Raw genomic sequence first — 21,376 nt, 5'->3', positions numbered from 1 at the left:
AATTGGGAGAAAAAGGGGGAAAAACACCGTTCACAAAGACGGTGAAATTCTATGGTAGCCATCAGATGTTGACGATGTGATGTTAACCAGGGGTTGCTAGGACTTGTAGGAAGTCCAGCCAATCTTAATCTTTTGATTACGTCTTTGACATTCAGGTTTTTTGCTGTAGCCGTTCCACGCAGCAGTCTGGGAGCCGGTCAGATAGAGATGATGCTTGCTGAGGCATTCAGTTAGAGGAGAAGATAATGACCAGAAACCACCGGGGATTCGATCAGCTCATTAAGAGGCTCCATCTGGAAGTGAAGGCTCATTAGGTATAAAGATCGTTTCCCTTTTACGCCGGGTGATGGCAGGTTTACTTGATTGTCTCCGGTAGAGCTGATATTACTTTTATGTAGGTAACCAAAAAACCTGCGACGTTGTTTTTAGATGTAACACGCCTCATGAACCTGGGCTCTTAACAGTCACCCACAAACTGACATTTTTAGCTCCATGTTGACATGTACCATCCGGGTAGATATTTGGGAGTGGGGGGAGGGCGTAATCGCAACCTCTCCTAAAATGTTTTGAGAGTGCATGCTAAAAATATATGCTGTCAGAAGACATTGAATATTTTATCCTGTAAGGCATTAAATATTAAATCTTGCCTCGGTTTCATTCACGGTAGGGTATTCTCACTAACTTTAGCTGTACAAAAATTTAGCTGCCTGCTACAAAAAACATCCATTTTACAATATTTTAAGCGTCCAGTCAGGATATGATGTAAATGCTATGTAACAATGGTATACAAAACCTCTCTAGGACAAGCTGGTTCACTTGGGCTTCATCTGCCAGGTGACAAGCAGAGACCATCAAGACTAGACCCCTATTTTACAAAGGGGAGTCGTCCATGTCTTTAGTTCTGAGACGCATATTAATTATTTGTACTTCGTTTTTAGGAACACTAGAAAATTGGGAACAACATGCAGTATTAAAGTTTGTCCCAAAGGATGCTGTTTTCACAGAAAAGGGACCTTTTTTCCACTTTACTGGTGCTTGTACGCATAGGCCATTCACTGCCTCAGTAAGTCAAGTTTATTTGTATAGCCCCGATTCACAAGGTAGTCCCGAAGAGCTTTACACTCAGTACAATAAACGACAGTATACGACATAGGACACCCTCTGGCCTCTATCTACACCCTGTATCTGCACCTGAATGAGGAAAAACTCCACAGGAAAAACCTTATCAGGAAAAAAAATATGAGCGAAACCTTAGGGAGAGCAACAGAGGAAGGAGGACAGACATGCAATAGGTGTGAAAAGCACAAAATTCACAAAACAGAATTATAATGTAACATCACAGATTACATAGAGCAAGGTCATGTAGAATGCGTACAATTAATGCATAACATTTTGCAAATTTAAATATGCAGATTGACAAACCATACCGGATCAGTCAAGGCCCGGGTTGACGACGGCCGCCATTGGTGCTGTGCCCTTACAGGATACTGATGAAAACTGTAAAATCCGCTCTGGTGACTCATGAGAAACAGGGAATAAGCTGATAGAAGAAGAAATGTGCTGGGTAATAAAATTGTAAAGCGAGTGCACGGCAAATTTAGTGAATTCATGACCATCCAAGACATCAGGAACGCCACAGATGCAGTCCAGAGCCGGCGGGACGCTGCGCCACAAACAAGCTCTGCTCAGTGGGGCCCTGCAGAGAGAATAGACTTCACATGCACACAAAAGGCAAGGCAAACTTCGACACAGCGTTCACACACAGAGAGAAAGCGGATGAGAGAAGTGGTGAGAGTGATGCAGAAGTTGTCATTGCTAAAACAAATAATATAAAAGTCATTTTAAACAAGAACAGCACAAATGATGGCATAAATCTCCCGGAGGGTGGGATTTTGTCCAAGGGAAAATAAGATGCATCACAGATAGGCTCCAAAGTCATTAGGCGGTTGAAAAAGAGAGATGATCCATGGTCATCAGACAAGTCCATAAAGCAAGAATTTTTCTCTTGGAAAGCAAGAAAGAGAGAGACAGATAGACACAGAGACAGAAAAAGAGAGCGGCGGACAGATGCACAACATGGGCACACATGCTTAGAGCTAAAAACAAAAGGTCAGAATGATGCGATGCATTCAGAGAGTTTAGGAACATTCTCGTTGGCATGACAAAATCAAGAGTTTACTGCTTAGACCTACAGTTATAAATACATTGAGACTGAAACACTCCCAAAAGAGGACAGTTGTGACAAAGCTCAGAAGGAAGTAAAACTACCAAGGAAGTAAAACTAGTTGAAAGCTAATGAGAGCAGATGCGTTTTCAGTTTAGATTTGAAAGAGTCTACTGAGTCAGATTCTGATGGTGGCTGGGAGACTTTTCCAAAGGAAGAGGGTGCGGTAAGAGAAGGCTCTGCAGCCTGCAGACTTGTTTTTAACTCTAGGGCCAGACATGAAGCTTGCACTTTGGGAACGGAGAGCACGATAAGGCAAATAAGGCTGTACATTATCTGACAAATATGAGGGGGCAAGCCCAGTAAATATTTTATAGATTAAAAGTAGCACTTAGTCAGATCTAGCATGAACGGGGGGCCAGTGAAGGGAGGCTAGAAATGGTGTGATATGGTCAAACTTGTTTTGTTTTAGTTAATATTCAAGCAGCAGCATTTTGAACCAGCTGAAGGTTTGTAGTGGTAACGCGTGGCAAGCCGGAAAAAAAAGAACACTGCAGTAATCTCACCTGGATGAAACAAAAACATGGATCAGGATCTCAGCATCAGCTTATGGACAGAAAAGACCAAATTTTGGCAATGTGTCATAAGTGGAAAAAGGAGGTCTTGGTGATTTCTCTAATGTGCCAAGTTTTTTGGCTGTGGAACTTTGGGAGCTCCCACAGTTGTCAAGAGATACCGTTTCTTGGTCATAGATGTGACTTTGTTTTGGAGGGCCGATAAACCAGCATCTTAGTTTTTAGGTTTTTTTTGCAGAATTACCGCATTTCGTGGACTACAAGTTGCACTGGAGTATAAGTCGCACTCAGCAAAAAAGGATTTTTCCAAGGAAAAACATATATTAGTCGGTTGTGTATAAGTCGCATTTATATATGGTGGTACAGTATTTTCAATTGAGTCACAAGATTAAACAGTGCCATCTAGCGGACTTCAGTTGAATTGCGGTGTATTCATCTGACATAATTACATTGTATAAATTGTTCGGAATATAAGTCACAGGACCAGCCAGAGGAGTAAAAAAAAAAAACAGCGACTTATACTCCGGGAAATACGATAAGTAGTGACAAGTTAGGTGACATCCAATTTTTCTCTGCAGGCAAGCATGCCTCTAGATTTCTCATATGAGAATGATGGTCTGACTTGATGGGTACATACAGCTGGGTATCATCAGCGTAAAAATGGAAATTTATTCCATAGCTCTGTATGATATTGCCAAGAGGAGAGATGTAATGGGAGAATAACAAAGGACTGAGAACTGAGCCCTGGGGTACATCATAGTTCACTGGAGAGAAATTAGATGTAACATTACCATAGAAAACACAGTGTTCTATCAGATAAATAAGACTTAAGCAAAGACAGAGCCAGACCTGATACACCTAGGTAATTCTCAAGGTGGTCCAAAAGTATGCCATGATCAATGGTGTCAAAAGCTACACTAAGATCAAGCAACAGTGGCACTGATGTTGTATTGGAATTCATAGCTGGCAAAAGGTAGTTCACCACTTTTGTGAGTGCAGTATCAGTAGAATAACAGGGTCTAATTGGTTCAAAGAAATTGTTGTTGGAAAGAAAAGCCGAAAGCTGATCAGTTACAACTCTTTCCAAAAATTTGGAAACGAAAGGTCAGTTGGAGATTAGTCTATAGTTATGGAGAACCACTGGATCAAGATTTGGTTTCTTTGAGAGTTTATGGCAGTTTTAAAGGTGCAATGTATGATTCAGCACCAGCATCTCGGATCAAAACAAAACAAAATTCCCATCTCCCTTCACAATCCTCCCCCATCCCTTCGCATTTTTGGCTATTATTTTATTCGGTTCAGTTCAGTTGGAAAATTGATTTTTACAGTAGAGTTATTTTCTTAACATTAGTAATGTATTCAGCTTGGTAAGGAGCTATTACTTCGATCTGCCGACTGACCCAAATCCATGTAACGTAATTGTTAGCTTGCTATCTATCCTGTTAACGCCAGCTACCTCATTTGCACTAACATGCATGCATGGCCGGACTGGCTTCCAAAACAAAGAACAGAGAAGCTCAGATTACCACACACTCAGAGAGACTGTGACTTCATTCTCTGCACAGGATGCAATCACCCCACCATCTCTTTACATAGCAAATAGTTGTTTGGTACTACTTTAATGTTTGAAATCTTGTATCTGGCACATTTAAAGTAGTAGGAACACTGCCAGAGAGGTAACCATTGAATTTGTAATATTTCGTATCAGGGGACCAAGGAACCGCTCAATTTCTTTAAAAACTTAGCAGGGAGGGGGTCGAGGTTGCCAAAGCCAGCTTGGACAATGTTTCCAGTGTGACAGTCTCAAAACATGAAAATACAGGGGCCGTCAGAGTTCTTATAAGAAAGTGGAATCACAGGGTCTGTAGGTAGATTACTTATTTTTTTCTAATATCACCGATTTTGCTGCCAGAAAAATCCAGAAAATCATGGGGCGTAAAAGGGGAGCAGTTAGTAGAAGGTTACTTTTGAGTTTAATTTTGGTCTTTAGAGGAAATTTGCTTGTGATCTGTTGTGACTAGGGCCTTGTATTGTGCAGTCAGGCCTACTTGCAATTACAAACTTAAAGTGGGGTAAGCGATCCTGGATGGAAATGGGCAAGAGCTAGCTACATTTTGAAAACATACTGCAAAAGAATCCATTCCCTCTCTTCTACCTAAAAGCCTCTGGAATATGCAAACTGACTGACAGCAAGCAGGGACCAATGGAGAGCCTGGCTTGCAAAGAATTATCCTGGTTGGCTGATAAGGAGCGGTTACCAAGAACATTTTCTGTCTCCATTTACAGTAGCTAGGGTGGCCACAGAGACTGGATCGTTTTTCTCCCTTAATGCATCTACTTACTTGATAGCTGTCAGGATGTAGGAGTTTGACCAAATATCATAAAACCTGTCCTCATTTCAAATCACTGATTCCCACTTTAAAGAGAATTTTCACCAATAGCTTTGTGTACGGGCAGTCAGTACTGATGTGAAGCAATAAATACACTGACAAAGAAATCGGTGTTCTACTGCTCACAGTCTTTCCCAAAGCACCTAAATGTACCAGAATGCATTGCATGTAAGCCTCTATATCATCATCTGTAAAATCCTATGCTGGTGTTGGGAATGTCATTTCATCACCATCGGAATTGTAGCTCAAGAGAGAATGAGGGTGTGTTTTTCTTGAGCAGCATTTTTAGAGAAGACGAGAGTATTAGAAACCCTGCTACGTTGTATGTCGTTTTTCCAGCCACCAAATGACATCATGATATGTCACTTGGTGGCTGGAGATGCAGTCGGGAACAACTGCGGGTGTTTTTCATGCGCTATCCCTGTTGCAGACATAGAGATAAGGTTGAAAATGTGACTTTTCCCTCTAAGACAATGATACGGTATCGTTCTGTTCACAATAGCCACACAACAGTTGTGCTTCACCTCTACAACACCATGTGTCCCTAATTAGCTACTATGTTGTTAATTGTTGTTTGAGGTAAACACCTTTTTCATCAGTTGGAGTGTGAATGTTTACATCCATAGTGCACACATTCGCAGGCATTTTATTTTCCTCCCCTTAGGGTTATCCCATATCCGCTTGAGCGGAGTTGACCAGATGCCACGTCAGGGTAGGATGGTATGTTGCTCAGCGGTGTTGTACCCTGGCAGTGTTTCAGCCCCGTCAGTGCCAGTTTATGGTCATAAAGACGCAGCCTTTCGCAGCAAATTTCCTCTGCCCCAGCGGGTTAACAGGGTCAGCCTTCCAAACCAGCTTTAGCCACACAGCAAGAATCATCCCGCTGTGTGAAAGCATAGCCGGGACCTCGGTGACTCACTCTGCAGTGACGTCCTCCCTGATCCTTCTCAACAGAACGCCAGGATGCAGACACCGAGAACTGAAATGGTAGAAATTTGAACAAACAGTCCGTGAGATATGGGTTTTCTCAAGATTGCTGTTGCATCTGTTGAGTAAGACTCGCTGAAATTCAGAGGTTCATTCTGCGTTTTTGTTAATGTTCAAGTCTAATTTCAATTTTTTTGTAGCAGTGTAGTAATTCTCTGCAACACTACTCATGTTTGATAGTTCAACATGAAACGCCAGCCAGTTTTACTGTAATAGCCCACTTGCTTGAAAGATGCTAATAAGCTCTTTAGAGCTAACCCAAGTTGTTAGGTTATTAGTTATTAGGTTCTTCATCACATTGCTGCAGTTTAACTTCGTAGGCGCAGTTTGGCTTGGGGAATTTTTAAGGCCTCCATGTAATAACTAAGTAATTAACAACTGAATATAAGGTCATTAACAGGTGTAGTTGGGATCGCTGTGTGTACGTGTCTCTAGCATGAAATCTTTATTTTGTTGGTGAAATGTTGTGGTTCATGATGTTATAATGCTTGAAATCAGTGACTGTGCTGCATCCCTGGAAGTCAAGTCCAAAGACTGTGGGACAATCAGTGGGACAGATGTGCCTAGTGGGCATTTCTCAACCATGAGAACCATATCTGGATCAACCCTGATCCGATGATGATGGTAACTTTAACGTCACTACGGCACCTTAATCCTGTTCTAAAAAAATTAAACAACGCAATTAAATTGGCATCCAACACACAATTTCTCGGTAATCTTGAAACAGTGAATGTGGAGACCATCGGGCCGTCAGCTGTCTGTTTTGCAGCAGCAGCCGATGTTTAAATTCCAGCAGCGCGGACGAGCGATGGTTTTCCACGCTGAAGAGTCCAGCTCCTATTTCTAACCATAATTCTCCCCGAAGGCCGCAAGGGTAGAGACCGTAGTCTCCTTAGCATAAAAGGATGGACGTAAATGAATGCCAAAAACTGTCCCCCGCACTCTCACATGAGGTGGGAACAGTGGTCGAAGCAGGAATGTTTTTTTGACCCACATTTTTAATTGTGTATTACGGCAAGTAGCAAGTACACACTGCCCTTCCGAGACACTGGCTGCCCTGTCAAGCAGTCATGTGTTGCTGGCCTGCAGCTGTGGTACAGTACAGACCCACGTTTGACACCCGCAGTACAGTCTACACGCACACACACACACTTTCTCTGCCTCCCTCTCTCTCACACACACACACACACACGCATACATATATACACAAATGCGCACACACAGGTGCACATACAGACAAACTCAAACACAATATCAGCATATACACAGACTAACAATTGAATGCAAGCCTCTCTCTCACACACACACACTTTCTTTTCTTATCACAAACACATACAGACGTACATATACACACAATAACAACACGAACACACACTAACAACTGAATGCAAGCATGTTCATGTGCACACACACATACATGCACACACACAAATACAAACAATAATGGCACATTCTAACAAACACAAGTACACACGCATTAATGCACACACACACATACACACACGCACTGTTTCTTTTCTTATCACAGACACATAAACATATGTACACATACACACAATGAACACAAACACACACTGACAACTGAATGCATGCACGTTCACGCACACACACACACACACACTGTTTCTTTTCTTATCACAGACACATACGTCATGTACACAAACAGACACTAACAACTGAATGCAAGCCTGTTAATGCGCACACACACACGCACATACTGTTGTGTCATATGGGTACCTACTGCCTCTGGCCTTGGACGGTGTTGTGTAACCTGTCTTTGAGTTGTGGCTTTCTGGCTCAGTCAGGCATCGAGCATGGACTTCAGTCCTGTTACATAACCCCTCTTCCTCTGTGTTGCAACTCTCTCTGCCACCACTGGAGGCATCTCTCCATTCACCACCTCTCTGCCACCACTGGAGGCATCTCTCCATTCACCACCTCTCTGGCACCACTGGAGGCATCTCTCCATTCACCACCTCTCAGGTACCACTGGAAGCATCTCTCCATTCACCACCTCTCTGGTACCACTGGAAGCATCTCTCCATTCACCACCTCTCTGGCACCACTAGGGGCATCTCTCCATTCACCACCTCTCAGGTACCACTGGAAGCATCTCTCCATTCACCACCTCTCTGGTACCACTGGAAGCATCTCTCCATTCACCACCTCTCTGCCACCACTGGAGGCATCTCTCCATTCACCACCTCTCTGCCACCACTGGAGGCATCTCTCCATTCACCACCTCTCTGCCACCACTAGAGGCATCTCTCCATTCACCACCTCTCTGCCACCACTGGAGGCATCTCTCCATTCACCACCTCTCTGCCACCACTGGAGGCATCTCTCCATTCACCACCTCTCTGGCACCACTAGAGGCATCTCTCCATTCACCACCTCTCTGCCACCACTGGAGGCATCTCTCCATTCACCACCTCTCTGGCACCACTGGAGGCATCTCTCCATTCAGCACCTCTCTAGCACCACTGGAGGCATCTCTCTGTTCAGCACCTCTCTAGCACCACTGGAGGCACCTCTCCATTCAGCACCTCTCTAGCACCACTGGAGGCATCTCTCTGTTCAGCACCTCTCTAGCACCACTGGAAGCACCTCTCCATTCAGCATCTCTCTGTTCAGTGCCTCTCTGGCACCACCGGAGGCATCTCTCTGTTCAGCACCTCTCTAGCACCACTGGAGGCACCTCTCCATTCAGCACCTCTCTAGCACCACTGGAGGCATCTCTCTGTTCAGCACCTCTCTAGCACCACTGGAAGCACCTCTCCATTCAGCATCTCTCTGTTCAGTGCCTCTCTGCCACCACTAGAGGCATCTCTCCATTCAGTGCCTCTCTGGCACCACCGGAGGCACCTCTCTGTTCAGTGCCTCTCTGGCACCACCGGAGGCATCTGTTGTTTGACAGCTCATTCAGTGAGTAGGCTACTGTACATGAATGAAAATTAATTATATAATACAAGTTTGTCTTAGGTGTAGAGAAATTTAGAAATTTAATCCAAAATAGCAATTTTGCAAATAACAGTTCTACCTATTAGTATTTTGGGGGAAAACTTATATGAAATCGTAAAGGTTTCATGAAATAACCACTTCAAAGTGTTTTCTGCAATGCCGGAAGTCAGCATGCCCCGGTCCTCACCTTTGCCTGCCGCCCGGCCTGCATTGCACCCTACCCCGATGCTCATCCCCACGGATGGTGGGTCCACGGGGTGGTGGGTCCATGTTGTTTCTTCGGTTTGGGCCCGACCGGGCCCCACGGGTCAAGACCCAGCCCACTAGACACTTGCTGGTGAGCTCTGTTTCGAGGTCTGGCTCCAGGAGGGGGCCCCAGTTTCCATTTCTCTGGCGAGGTGCTGTAGCTCTGCTGTTGTAACTTCATCGGGTTTCCTGGGAATCGCTCTTGCGCCACGTCTTTTAGTCCAGTTAGTCTTAGTCTGATCCAGGAGGACCAACTGGGAGGAGACCCCGGTAGACCCCGAATTCGATGGAGGGACATGTCCATTCTGGCCTGGGAACGTCTTGGGATCCCCCAGGAGGAGCTGGAGGGCGTTACTGGGGAGAGGGACGTCTGGAGTGCCCCGCTTAGCTTGCTACCACTGCGACCCGACCCCGGAGAAGCAGCTGAAGATGAGAGATAAGAAAATATTTTCTGAGAAAAGGCACTTACTTTATCACATCAATCAAACTAGTTATTTATTTAACTTGATGACACTGATGTTGATAACAGTCATGCCACAGTACGAGTAATGTAGTCAAACGCTGCTCTTAAGAATCGCTTACCTTACATCACTACCAAAACTGTTTTGCGTGTTGAATGGTGTGAGCTGTTCAAATCTCCATGTGCCTTCCCGTCCCGGTTGTGACTCATGCTGCTTCTGCAATACACGTAGATACCATCCCATGACAAGCAACCACAAGAACATCTTTGACGTCAGAAAGCCCAATTCTCCACGCTGGGATGCCGCCACACAACTGGTTTGAGATACTGTCTGTCTCTCTCTCACACACACACACACACAAACACACACTATAGCCACAGGCAACATGAGCACTTAAACCCAGTAGGCTAGCCCACTGCGTATCTCACATGAGCTTGCTAACGTAAATTGTTGTCATTGCTTGCAGATGTTTTGTGAAAATCTCACTTTCAAAAGCCAGAAGAAAAGTTGAACAGGAGCACCGACAGTTCCAGCCCAGATAACAGACATGTTCGGGCCTAATCTGGGGCACTTTTGGAATTTACGGCTCGGTTACGGCACTGGCAACTGTTGTGTGGGCCAGACGTGGCCCAAATGTCATAAGCGGGGGCCTGACTTGGGTTATGGCAAGTGTTGTGTGGGCCAGACATGGCTCAGATCAGATGTAATGAACCAGGCTTGACTTGGGTTACAGCACATACTATGTGGGCCAGATGTGGCCCAAGTGTGGCTGAGTTGAGGCAGCCACGCTCACTCTGAGTCAACGGCGTCATTCTAGGCCAAATGTGGGCCGTAAGATAACTGCAGATGTGGGCCACATTTGGGCCAAAGATTCTTTGCTATCTGGGGAGAGAAACTGACATGCGACTACTTCTTCGCTGAATTTAATGCATCCGCGTCGATCTGTCTGATTTGCAAGGAAAAGGTTGTCGGCGGGAGGTGTTACATACAAAGGTGCACCAATGAAACATGTGCCTGCATGCGTAAGCATCTGTGGTTAAGTGTGAAATGTGAAGGTTGTACAGCCTTACTTGATCTATTAATGCACACACACACACACACACACACACACACACATACACGTTTGAAAAGGAACCAAAATCGAAGCTTCTAGGGGGACTTTCTAAAAAGCTTAACATGAAAAATGCTTAACGTGGCTTAATGTGCTAAAACATAGATCGACCAAACAACCAAAATTCCCTCGTGCATCTCTTGTCATAAACACTCCCACGTGTCAAAAATTCAGGGCGTCTGGGTAGCGTAGCAGTCTATTCCGTTGCCTACCTCCCCATAGGAGCACATTGTAAGACTGCGTAATGCGGCTGGCCCACAGTTGGGCCAAAATTGGCCAAAATTGGGAACAGCTTTAAAGCAAATATTGTTTAACCTCTTACAACATCACTTCAGCTACAGCAGTGTGTACGGTGAATTTGAAATTGTTTGGTCACTGTTGCGATGAGGAACATTGACTTTTCTCGTGGGAAGCCATTAGTTTTGGTCCATATGCCACGTTAAGAGCTTTCCTTGTAATGGTCATCGATGGAGAGGAACATGCATATTGTAAGATAACGTCCATATTCAGGACTGCTATCCATCCATCCATTATCCAAACCGCTTATCCTGCTGTCAGGGTCGTGGGGATGCTGGAGGCTATCCCAGCAGTCATTGGGCAGCAGGCGTTTATGGGATGTATGAGAGAATTTTGGTGTTTGACCGAAGTTTTGGTACATTAAACCATGTTAAGCTTTTTTTCATGTTGAGCGTTTTGGAATGTCCCCTTCTAGACGGTACTTTTGCCTCTTCTTGACCTCAGTTTTCAATCGCCGATGGCTATAGAGATGTGATATGAACTGGACTAATTGTTTTAACGGGGACCTTGTACTAAACCCTTGGCTAGTGTCCTAACCTCTATCTGCCTTTAGGAATGGTGGTATCGAATGTCATCCTTCCTTTCACTGGCATGAAGCTTACACCAGGAACAGTGTATTCACAGGATGGGAGTATAAACAGTCAGCTCATTCTGAATTCGTACAGTTAGGGCTGAACAATGTATTATTATTGTACTCTGCACATGTGCAATAGTCACATTGCAAAGGATCAGTGTTGGGCAAGTTACTTTCAAAATGTAATGCATTACATATTACTAGTTACTTTCATTTGAAAGTAATGTTACTTTACAGTATTACTGTCTGTGTAGAGTAAGGCGTTACTGATTACACTACTTTTGAGTTAATTTCCCCAAAATAACCACAGAAGTATGACTAGGCATTATAAAATGGAAGAGGATAATGTTTCATAGCAGGCAAGCCCAGAAGCTCAAGTTTATTGAAGTTCATTACAAATCCAGTGGTATGCGATATTGTATAGCCTAATGAAGGCTGAGCTATGTTTTCCTTCTGTTTTTTTTTATGAATGAAAGTCAATCAGCAGAGCAGCCATTCCCTTCGCTTTTGTGCGTGGGGAATGACTGCGAGGGTCCACCCAGGAGGCTGCACATCCAAACTCTGACAGGCAAAATGTTGTAATTAAGTATAAGCTTGAGTGCTGCATATTAATTTTTTTTTTTTTTCATATTTCCCTTTCAACCAACTCAGGTGCTGTGCAAAAGTCTTGTAATGGCAGGAAAAATGGTTTTTCTGTCCGTGTATTTTGGCGAGAAAATGGGTGGTTTGTTGCCAAGTTCAAACACCGGAGAGGGGGAGATACGTACACCTGGCAGAGATTTGCACTCTACTGAGTTCACTCCTCTAGTTCAGTGTGTTTTAATGTCTTATTTCAGCCTCTAAATCATGATCATCTTTGCTTGTGAGATAAATTCTTTGTATATGCAGCTTTGGTAGTTAAAAGCTACATATATTTGGTGATAATTTGTCATTCTTTTTTGTTCTTTAATGTGGTGAAGAGGGAGCTGAGCCAGAAGGCAAAGCTCTCAGTTTACCAGTCAGTCTTCGTTCCAACCCTCACCTATGGTCATGAGCTTTGGGTAGTGACCGAAAGGGTGAGATCACGGATACAAGCGGCTGAGATGAGTTTCCTCCGTAGGGTGTCTGGGCTCAGCCTTAGAGATAGGGTGAGGAGCTCGGACATCCGGAGGGAGCTCGGGAGTAGAGCCACTGCTCCCTCACATCGAAAGGAGCCAGCTGAAGTGGTTCAGGCATCTGATTAAGATGCCTCCTGGGCGCCTTCCTTTGGAGGTTTACTGGGCAGGGCCCGGAGGCTCCAGGAGGGGGCCCCAGTTTCCCTTTTCCAGACGAGGTGCTGTAGCTCTGCTGTTGTAACTTCATTGGGTTTCTTGAGAATCACTCTTGGTCCAGGTCTCTTAGTCCAGTTAGTCTTAGTCTGGTCCAGAAGGACCAACTGGGAGGAGACCCTGGGGTAGACCCAGAACTCGATGGAGGGACTACATGTCGATTCTGACCTGGGGACATCTTGGCATCCCCCAGGAGGAGCTGCAGGGCGTTACTGGGGAGAGTAAGATGTCTGGAGTGCCTTACTTAGCTTGCTGCCATGTGACCCGACCCCGGAGAAGCGGCTGAAGATGAGAAAATGTTTGGGAAATGAATGAATGAATATTTCAAAACATATCGTGAAACACAAAACTATCGTAGCGTTGATTTTTTTTCTTCACTCTTGTTCAGCTCGATTTACAACTTGACTGTTTCTTTTGTGGCTGATCAGGAATCCTGTGTTTCCAGCCATGTTAGGGTTGACAGGAGTTATTTGTCACTGCACTCGAGGGTCATCTGTTTCCATTGAGTTATTCTATACATAGGTCCCACAATACAGACTAATGAAGAGAGTCTGCCATTTTGTTCTGTTTCTGGCTGTAAAAGTTAATTGTGAATGTTCATTAGCACAGGATGAGTTGAACCACGGTGAGCAACAAATTCAGAAATCGCTGAATTTAGGTGAACTTTTCTTTCTACAAGAACAGTCATAAGCAGCTGTTTATATTTCACTGTCTTTTAGTGTTGATGGATGGAGGACTTGTGGTGAGGAAGTTCACTGCGAAGATGAAGAAAATGTGGTTCTTTATTGTCCTACTAGAAAAGAAATCTGTATGTTAAGATATAAATTGACCTCCAAACATCAGAATAAAAATTCACCAATTGTATATTCTTATAGATAATCATTTATATAATCATATATATCTCCATGGAGTAAGACATTGTTACACAGGTACTACCACATACTACGTAAAAACATGCAAAACATTAAAAGGTGTATTGGGACACAGATGGACAAGGACTATCACCTAAATACTTTATTTAAAGCCATGGTGACAAAACTTCTGCAAAAGCAGTTTTCTTCCAAGCCATCGACCTGTATCTGTAACAGGATGGGAGTAGAGTGAAAAATGGGTTGGGGATGTCAAGAGATAAGATATTACGGCAGAGGTCTTCCGACGTTTTTCAGGCCAAGGACCCCTTGGCTGATAGAGACATGATGGAGCGACCCCCTATTACATGTCATGTAATAGGGGTTGCGTTGTGGGGGTTGTGTTGCTTATTAAACCATGCCAGCAATAATGTGTAGGGTGGCCTAGCCTAGAGTGCCATGTATAAAAGTACTTTGTAATGGTGTATACAATGCAAAGCCATTAAGATGATAATTATTGACAGATTCATATATTTATAGAACACGTTTTTTTGTAGTTCTTTTTGACACGTCCGTGGATTTGTCCAATTGTAATGCAAAATCCTCTGCCAACCTCAGTTTCTCTACTAGTTGCACCCTCACATCAGATGCCATGTCATCAATATGGCAAGCAATGTTTGTGTCCGACAACAGAATGCGGTTCAGTTTGTTAACCTACTCATCGTTCCCAAACCTTGTTTTGCATATACCACTGGCTGCAGGCAATATTAAATCCTCTGCAACTGTGTATGGCTTTTTGTTCCGCGCGATCCGAAGAGCAACTTGATAAGAGGCTTTCAAAGCTAGCTCGCCAACTTTAGCTGATTGTCTCGTTAATATCTGTTGGCCTTTTGAGAGATTTGCAACGGGCCTGAAAGTGTTCCACTGGTTTTTCCTTCGAGTGAGTGTGGGTTGTCTCCAAGTGGCACTGCAGCGTTGATGGCTTCATACTTTCGTTTGACAGCACAGCAGAGCAGATGACACACTGGTAATTCAACACCCTCAGTCTCTTTAAAGGTAACTCCAAACTTGAGATAATTCTCTGAATATTATCGGGTCTTCTCTCGTTTGTGCTTAGCAGCAGTTGTAGCATGGCTGTTGGCAAATGGGTTAGCCTCACCCTCTAAACTTTTGCCAGTGGTTTGTAGTGAAGGGCAGGGTCTGTCAGAGTTTCTTGGTCGAGAAGTTACAACGTGATCCATTGTAGATCACATTAATGTTAAGAATGGCCGTATACTTGGGCTAATAATAGGTACCTATTTGGCTAATATGGCATGCAGTTATTTCCAGTGTTTTATTGGCAGCGCACATAGAGTGGTTTAGCATAGGAGAGCTAGCAGGTGCTCGGCTATCAGGTTGATCACATTATTGCATGAGGATTCATTGGTATCTTCAATGTTGTAATTTTTTTTAACGAATAGGAAGATTCATCTTTGCTTATTATAGGTTGTATTTATGTTAATGTGTATTTTCAGACATATTTTTGGAAGAAAAAAACGTTTGGGATCAAATAATTTGGCGGACCGCCTGCAGTAACTCTGAGGACCCCCTAGGGGTCACGGACCCCCTGTTGAAGAGCTCTGTATTACAGCATATGCTGTAATATCTCATCTCATCTCATCTCATCTCATCTCATCTCATCTCAGTTAATGGCTCCAATATGCATCTAGGGTCAAACTGCTACATATCTTTCTCTCTATGATATAGTTTTTGATGGAGTTTAGATACGTGATTGTGATTAGAAATTGCGTTAGATTCATACGGAGCACATGGTATGTGAATGCGGTGTGTGTTGACCATGTTCAGAACAACTGAACAGAGGGACCGAGCTGGGAAGGATGTGCAGCAGGTTAGGGTGATGAAGGATAGAGATGGAAATGTGCTGACAAGCGAGGAGAGTGTGTTGAAAAAGTGGGAAGGAGTATTTTGAGGGGCTGATGAATGAAGAAATTGAGAGCGAGAAGGTTGGATGAAATGGGGACAGTGAATCAGGAAGTGCAGTTAATTAGCAAGGAGGAAGTGAGGGCAGCTATGAAGAGGATGAAGAGTGGAAAAGCGGTTGGTCCAGATGACATACCTGTGGAGGCATGGAGATGTTTAGGAGAGATGGCAGTGGAGTTTTTAACTAGATTGTTTAACACAATCTTGGAAAGTGAGAGGATACCTGAGGAGTGGAGAAGTATAATGGTACCGATTTTCAAGAATAAGGGCGATGTGCAGAGTTGTACTATCTACTGAGGTATAAAGTTGACCAGCCGTAGTCTGAAGTTATGGGAAAGAGTAGTGGAAGCTAGGTAAAGAGAGGTGATCATTAGTGAGCATCAGTATGGTTTCATGCCACAAAAGAACACTACAGCTGCGATGTTTGCTTTGAGAGTGTTGATGAAGAAGTATAGAGAAGGTCAGAAGGAGCTATGTTGTGTCGTTGTGGATTTAGAGAAAGCATATGTCAGGGTGCCAAGAAAGGAGGTGTGGTATTGTATGAGGAAGTTGGGACTGACAGAGAAGAATGTAAGAGTGGTGCACGATATGTATGAGGGCAGTGTGACAATGGTGAGGTGTGCTGAAGGAGTGTCGGATGGGTTCAAGTTGGAGGTGGGATCACATCAAGGATCGGCTCTGAGCCCTTTCTTGTTTGCAGTGGTGATGGACCAGTTGACGGACACTGAGCCCTGGGAGCTGGCGAGTATTGGGCCAGATGTCCTACTTGCCAAAAGGAATGCAAAGCGGTGCGATGGCCTCTTGCTTCCTGGTGTAGTGATCGCTGCGGGTCCATCAGGAACTTATGGCCACTCCTCCTTAGTCTGCAGCAGCACCTTCTCGTGGTACACCCTGTTTTTACAAAGTGTGCTGCGGGGGCGACCGTATTCCCGGCGGTATAACTGGGTCGGTCGATTGGACTCGTTAGCCTTGGTTGGCAGCCAATCTAGGAGAAGGACAGCTCTGATTTCAAACTCGGGTAGATGACGCTCGTTAGCCTTGTCAGGCAGTTAAAACTAGGAGAAGGAAAACTCAGATTTAAAACCTCCGCTGCCTTGTGGGTGTACTAGTCTACGGGAAAGGCATCGGGAAGAAACCCTGAGAAAAAATCTGCATCCGTCTCCGTTGCCAGTCATCTCGCTAGTCTTGCCACTGGTAGTAGGTGGTCTCAGACGAGAGAGTGGGTTGATAATGCGCAACTCTTCCTCACTTTAATCATCGCGCAAGTCATCTAGTCATCACAGGATGACTAGATAGTCCTCGTCGCTGCGACGGACGAATAATATAACACATATCTATCTCTCTCTCTATATATATATGTGTGTGTGTGTGTGTGTGTAGGGATAACACTCCATCGGCAGGCGTAATACAGAGCAGTCTTCCATTTGTATCTGAAACATCACTGAAATTGTGTGTAAAAATGTCCGCCAGTGATGTCACTAGTGGACAGTCCGTGAAAGTGGAAATGTACTTCTTGGTTTGTCAATAGGAAATGTGGACAACAACACTACGTATGGCTGTAAAAGAAAATGCAAATAGCAATACATTATACAGTTCTATGTGGTGCTTTCCACGTTTTCTTAAACAGTGCAGCCTATTGGCAGTCAGATGACTTCCTGGTTCACAGATTGTCTAGCATAGGGGTGGGCAATCTTATCCAGTAAGGGCCAGTGTGGGTGAAGGTTTTTGTTCCAGCCAAGCAGTTACACACCTGATCCCACTAATCAACCAGTAGAGTCTTTGCTGAGGAACTTGATAAGGAGACATAGGTGTATAATTGCTTGGCTGGAACAAAAACCTTCACCCACACTGGCCCTTTCTGGATAAGACTGCCCACTCCTGAAACTGGCAGACCCAATTACAACAGCATTTCAGAGACACACAGAAGACCGCTCACTATTGTTGTTGCAAATGGAGTGTATCTCAATAACGTAAGAGATAATGTTTAAATTGGTGATTATTTCTCTGTATAATGCAGTATATGTGCATTAATAAAAATGATCAGTGCTATTATGTGATGTCAGCATGCCTTTGTGTGATTGGTGTCACTTGGGGATCGAATTTGACCCAAAATATTTTTCTGATGCCTATTTTCTCATTTCTTTCAATGTAGGAATGAGTTCAAGGCTTACAGGGATGTTAAGCCAGCAAAGATGATTCGGGCCAAGTCCCAGTACCTTCCACCTGACGGGAAGACCAACTTGGAGACCAGCTACAGCGCCACCTATAGGGGAGAGCAGGCCCAGCAGCAGCCCACCAACAAAAATGCCATGGAGAGGAGGAGGATACGCAGCCTGTACAGCGAGCTTTACATAGACCCCACCAAGCAGGTGAGAAGTTATCAATGCAGTTTACAGTTTGTTTGCCCAAGACGAAAGATCCTACTTCCAATTTTTGGCCTATACCCGATTTTTTGGCAACCTGTTTACATCTGCTTTAAAAGTGACCCATAGCCGATTCCTGTGCTTATAGACCCTTTTACAGTCGGTAAACAGTGATCACGTGATTTTGCTGCCAAAATGCGTGTGCATACTATGCGTAACATAGGTCATAAAAGGGTCTATACTTGAACTCTTTGCTTTGCACTTGAAAGAACCCGAATGCAAAGGTCTACCCAAAAGTAACAACCGCACACGTACATAACGCCATTCAAAATGCAACAAGGGCTCGAGTGTGTCGCATTTGAAACTAGAGGTTTGCACTCAGTAGAGTGCAGATCGCCAGGCGTAGCCTACACATTTCCCCTTCTCCATACTCACACGGGCAGAATAACAAGTGTTTTTCCTGCCATTATAAGACTGATTTGCTGGCTTACGAAATACGGTCGACTTCTCGTTTACTTCCAAGACTCGTACCCCAATACATAACAGTTTGGTTTTGACACTGTCGCTGCCCGATCCAGCTCAACAATAGATGTGAGTCGCGCATGCACATGGTTAACCTAGCCCAGGCAGCGACGAGAGCAGTGGCGCCCCCAAGGGTGGCCATGGTCACCCTGATACTATCCCTAGCCCCCCCCCTCCCCGCTGGACCCCCCCAGCCGCGAGTTGCATATGCAGAATATGCTTCTGATTATGCACAATATGCTTCTTATCTGATATTTTACATTAGGTACTGTTCATTTAAATCAATAATGTGTATTTTTCATAATAATTCATGTCAAAGAAAATAACAAATGCGTAGCCAGGCAGCCAGCCGCTTTTGATCGTCCGTCACTGCGTCACACATACACAATATAACAATGAATCGTCTAACACGTTACAATATATACAGATATGTAACACATTAAAACAGAATTGTTGTGGAACTCAAAATGTTAACTGTACCGGTATTAGTCTATGCACATCAGATATTTAGTAACATTAACTGTAAAGAAAGAAGAAACTAAAGTATTTCAGTATGCGATTGACAGTTTTCAACTAGCCTATACAGTGTACCACAACAGCGTAATAGAATTCCTGAAATTCAGTACTGGCTTTTGGTTTTGATGTGCCACCCCAAGATTTTCAATGGCCCCATTTGGCCACCCCTAAGAAAAGCTTTTGGGGGTGCAAATAGACGAGAGCAGCGTTGGTCGAGCGAGCTTGAGAGTGAATGGAGAGAGGGAGCGGCGATAGCGAAAACAAAAATTTTTCAAAGGTTTTTAATCCCCACAACTGCAAAAGGTTCTTCATCATACAGTCATAATTGTGCACAAAAGATGTTAGGCTGATAAGTCTAGTAGTTTGCGAGATTAGCCGAACACACACACACACACACACACACACGTTATGCCCCTGAAAAGTGGGAAAATACAAATCCGAAAGCAAAGACAGGACACACTGCTCTCAGTTCAATGTTGTAATGAAACAGTCTTTGTTTACACAGAAACAACTTCAGGGATAAGTGGTACTGTATCAGAGGCGTCAGAGAAATTACTTAAGTTTACAGGATCTAAAGTATAAAAGCATTTCCTTCCCAGCTTATTCAAGATAACCAAAGTAGCTATACAAATTATAGGTAACACTTAAGTACGGGGAACGTAGTCACCATTAATTAGGTGCTTATTAGCATGCAAATTAGCAACATATTGGCTCTTAATTGGTCCTTATTACGTACTCATTAATGCCCTATTCTGCATGGCCTTATTATACAACCAGTAAGCCATTAACTATGAGTTTTCCCTCTATAACCTCAGAAGTATTGCTTATTAGTAGGACCATCTCAATATGCTTTGCTTAGTATGGCCTTTATAAGGTGGTAGTACCACAAGAAGAGATATTCTCCCTTACTAACACCTAATGAATATGGTCTGTTCTTACATAACAACACACAAAACTACAAGTGTTCATAGTGTTAAATTACTGTAAATTAAGTTTTTGTTACTTAGAATATGTTCCCCATACTAAAGTGACATCTTGATCATTACTAATTCACTAGTAATTAAGTTGTTGTTACTTAGAATATGTTCCCCATACTAAAGTGACATCTTGATCATTACTAATTCACTAGTAATTAAGTTTTTGTTACTTAGAATATGTTCCCCATACTAAAGTGACATCTTGATCATTACTAATTCACTAGTAATTAAGTTGTTGTTACTTAGAATATGTTCCCCATACTAAAGTGACATCTTGATCATTACTAATTCACTAGTAATTAAGTTTTTGTTACTTAGAATATGTTCCCCATACTAAAGTGACATCTTGATCATTACTAATTCACTAGTAATTAAGGTTTTTTATGTTCCCCATACTAAAGTGACATCTTGATCATTACTAATTCACTAGTAATTAAGGTTTTTTACTTTGAATATGTTCCCCATACTAAAGTGACATCTTGATCATTACTAATTCACTAGTAATTAAGTTTCTTTATGTTCCCCATACTAAAGTGTTAGCAAATTATATATTATATGTTTTCCACAAACCACAATGAGGTTTCCTTTGTTTACCCTTTAAACCTACGACATATGAACTGAATCATCCCTGTAGCTGAATTATCGAATATATGCGTGTAATCGTTTTACCCTGATCACTTTCTTAAACTCAGACATTTTACCTAAAACCTGCGTTTGCTCCGTATTCATTGTCTTGTTTTTAAGCGCGTATAACTTTTATTCATGTGAACCACATGTATAAACAAGTCACATCAATCGCATTTTTAACATGAACACATCAGCATTCCCGCATTTTCAGTAACACAAAAGAACACAGCTTGCGCACATTTCCTCCTGCGGCCTACTGGGCGCCAACGCCATTTTGCACGCTCTGCGTGGCGCTAGCTAGCCCAACAGTCCAGCGATTAACATGTTCGCACACGCATAAAACACGGTTTTTATCGTTGCTCTTACAAGTCGTTAGTATCGACAGGTGCCTCAAACCATACAAAACAGACTGGTGTTGACCAAAGTGCTTTTAACGTTAGTCTTACCTGAGAAGGGGGGAAACGCTGCTC

The 21,376-nt window shown here is 43.5% G+C and overlaps 1 protein-coding gene across 1 annotated transcript in view; it reads left to right on the top strand.

Annotated features, from left to right (window-relative positions):
- map6a (microtubule-associated protein 6a) overlaps nucleotides 1–21,376 on the top strand; it is a 44,825-nt gene that overhangs the window by 11,723 nt on the left and 11,726 nt on the right. Inside the window, exon 2 of the mRNA XM_056285517.1 lies at nucleotides 18,054–18,270. Within this exon, the coding sequence (XP_056141492.1) occupies nucleotides 18,054–18,270 (217 nt within the window). The remainder of the gene's footprint in view (nucleotides 1–18,053; nucleotides 18,271–21,376) is intronic.

The sequence above is a fragment of the Lampris incognitus genome, chromosome 8, assembly GCF_029633865.1.
Source record: "Lampris incognitus isolate fLamInc1 chromosome 8, fLamInc1.hap2, whole genome shotgun sequence".
Classification (NCBI taxonomy): Eukaryota; Metazoa; Chordata; class Actinopteri; order Lampriformes; family Lampridae; genus Lampris; species Lampris incognitus.
Note: the sequence above shows the minus strand (reverse complement) of the source record. Positions and strands in the feature narration are given on the sequence as shown.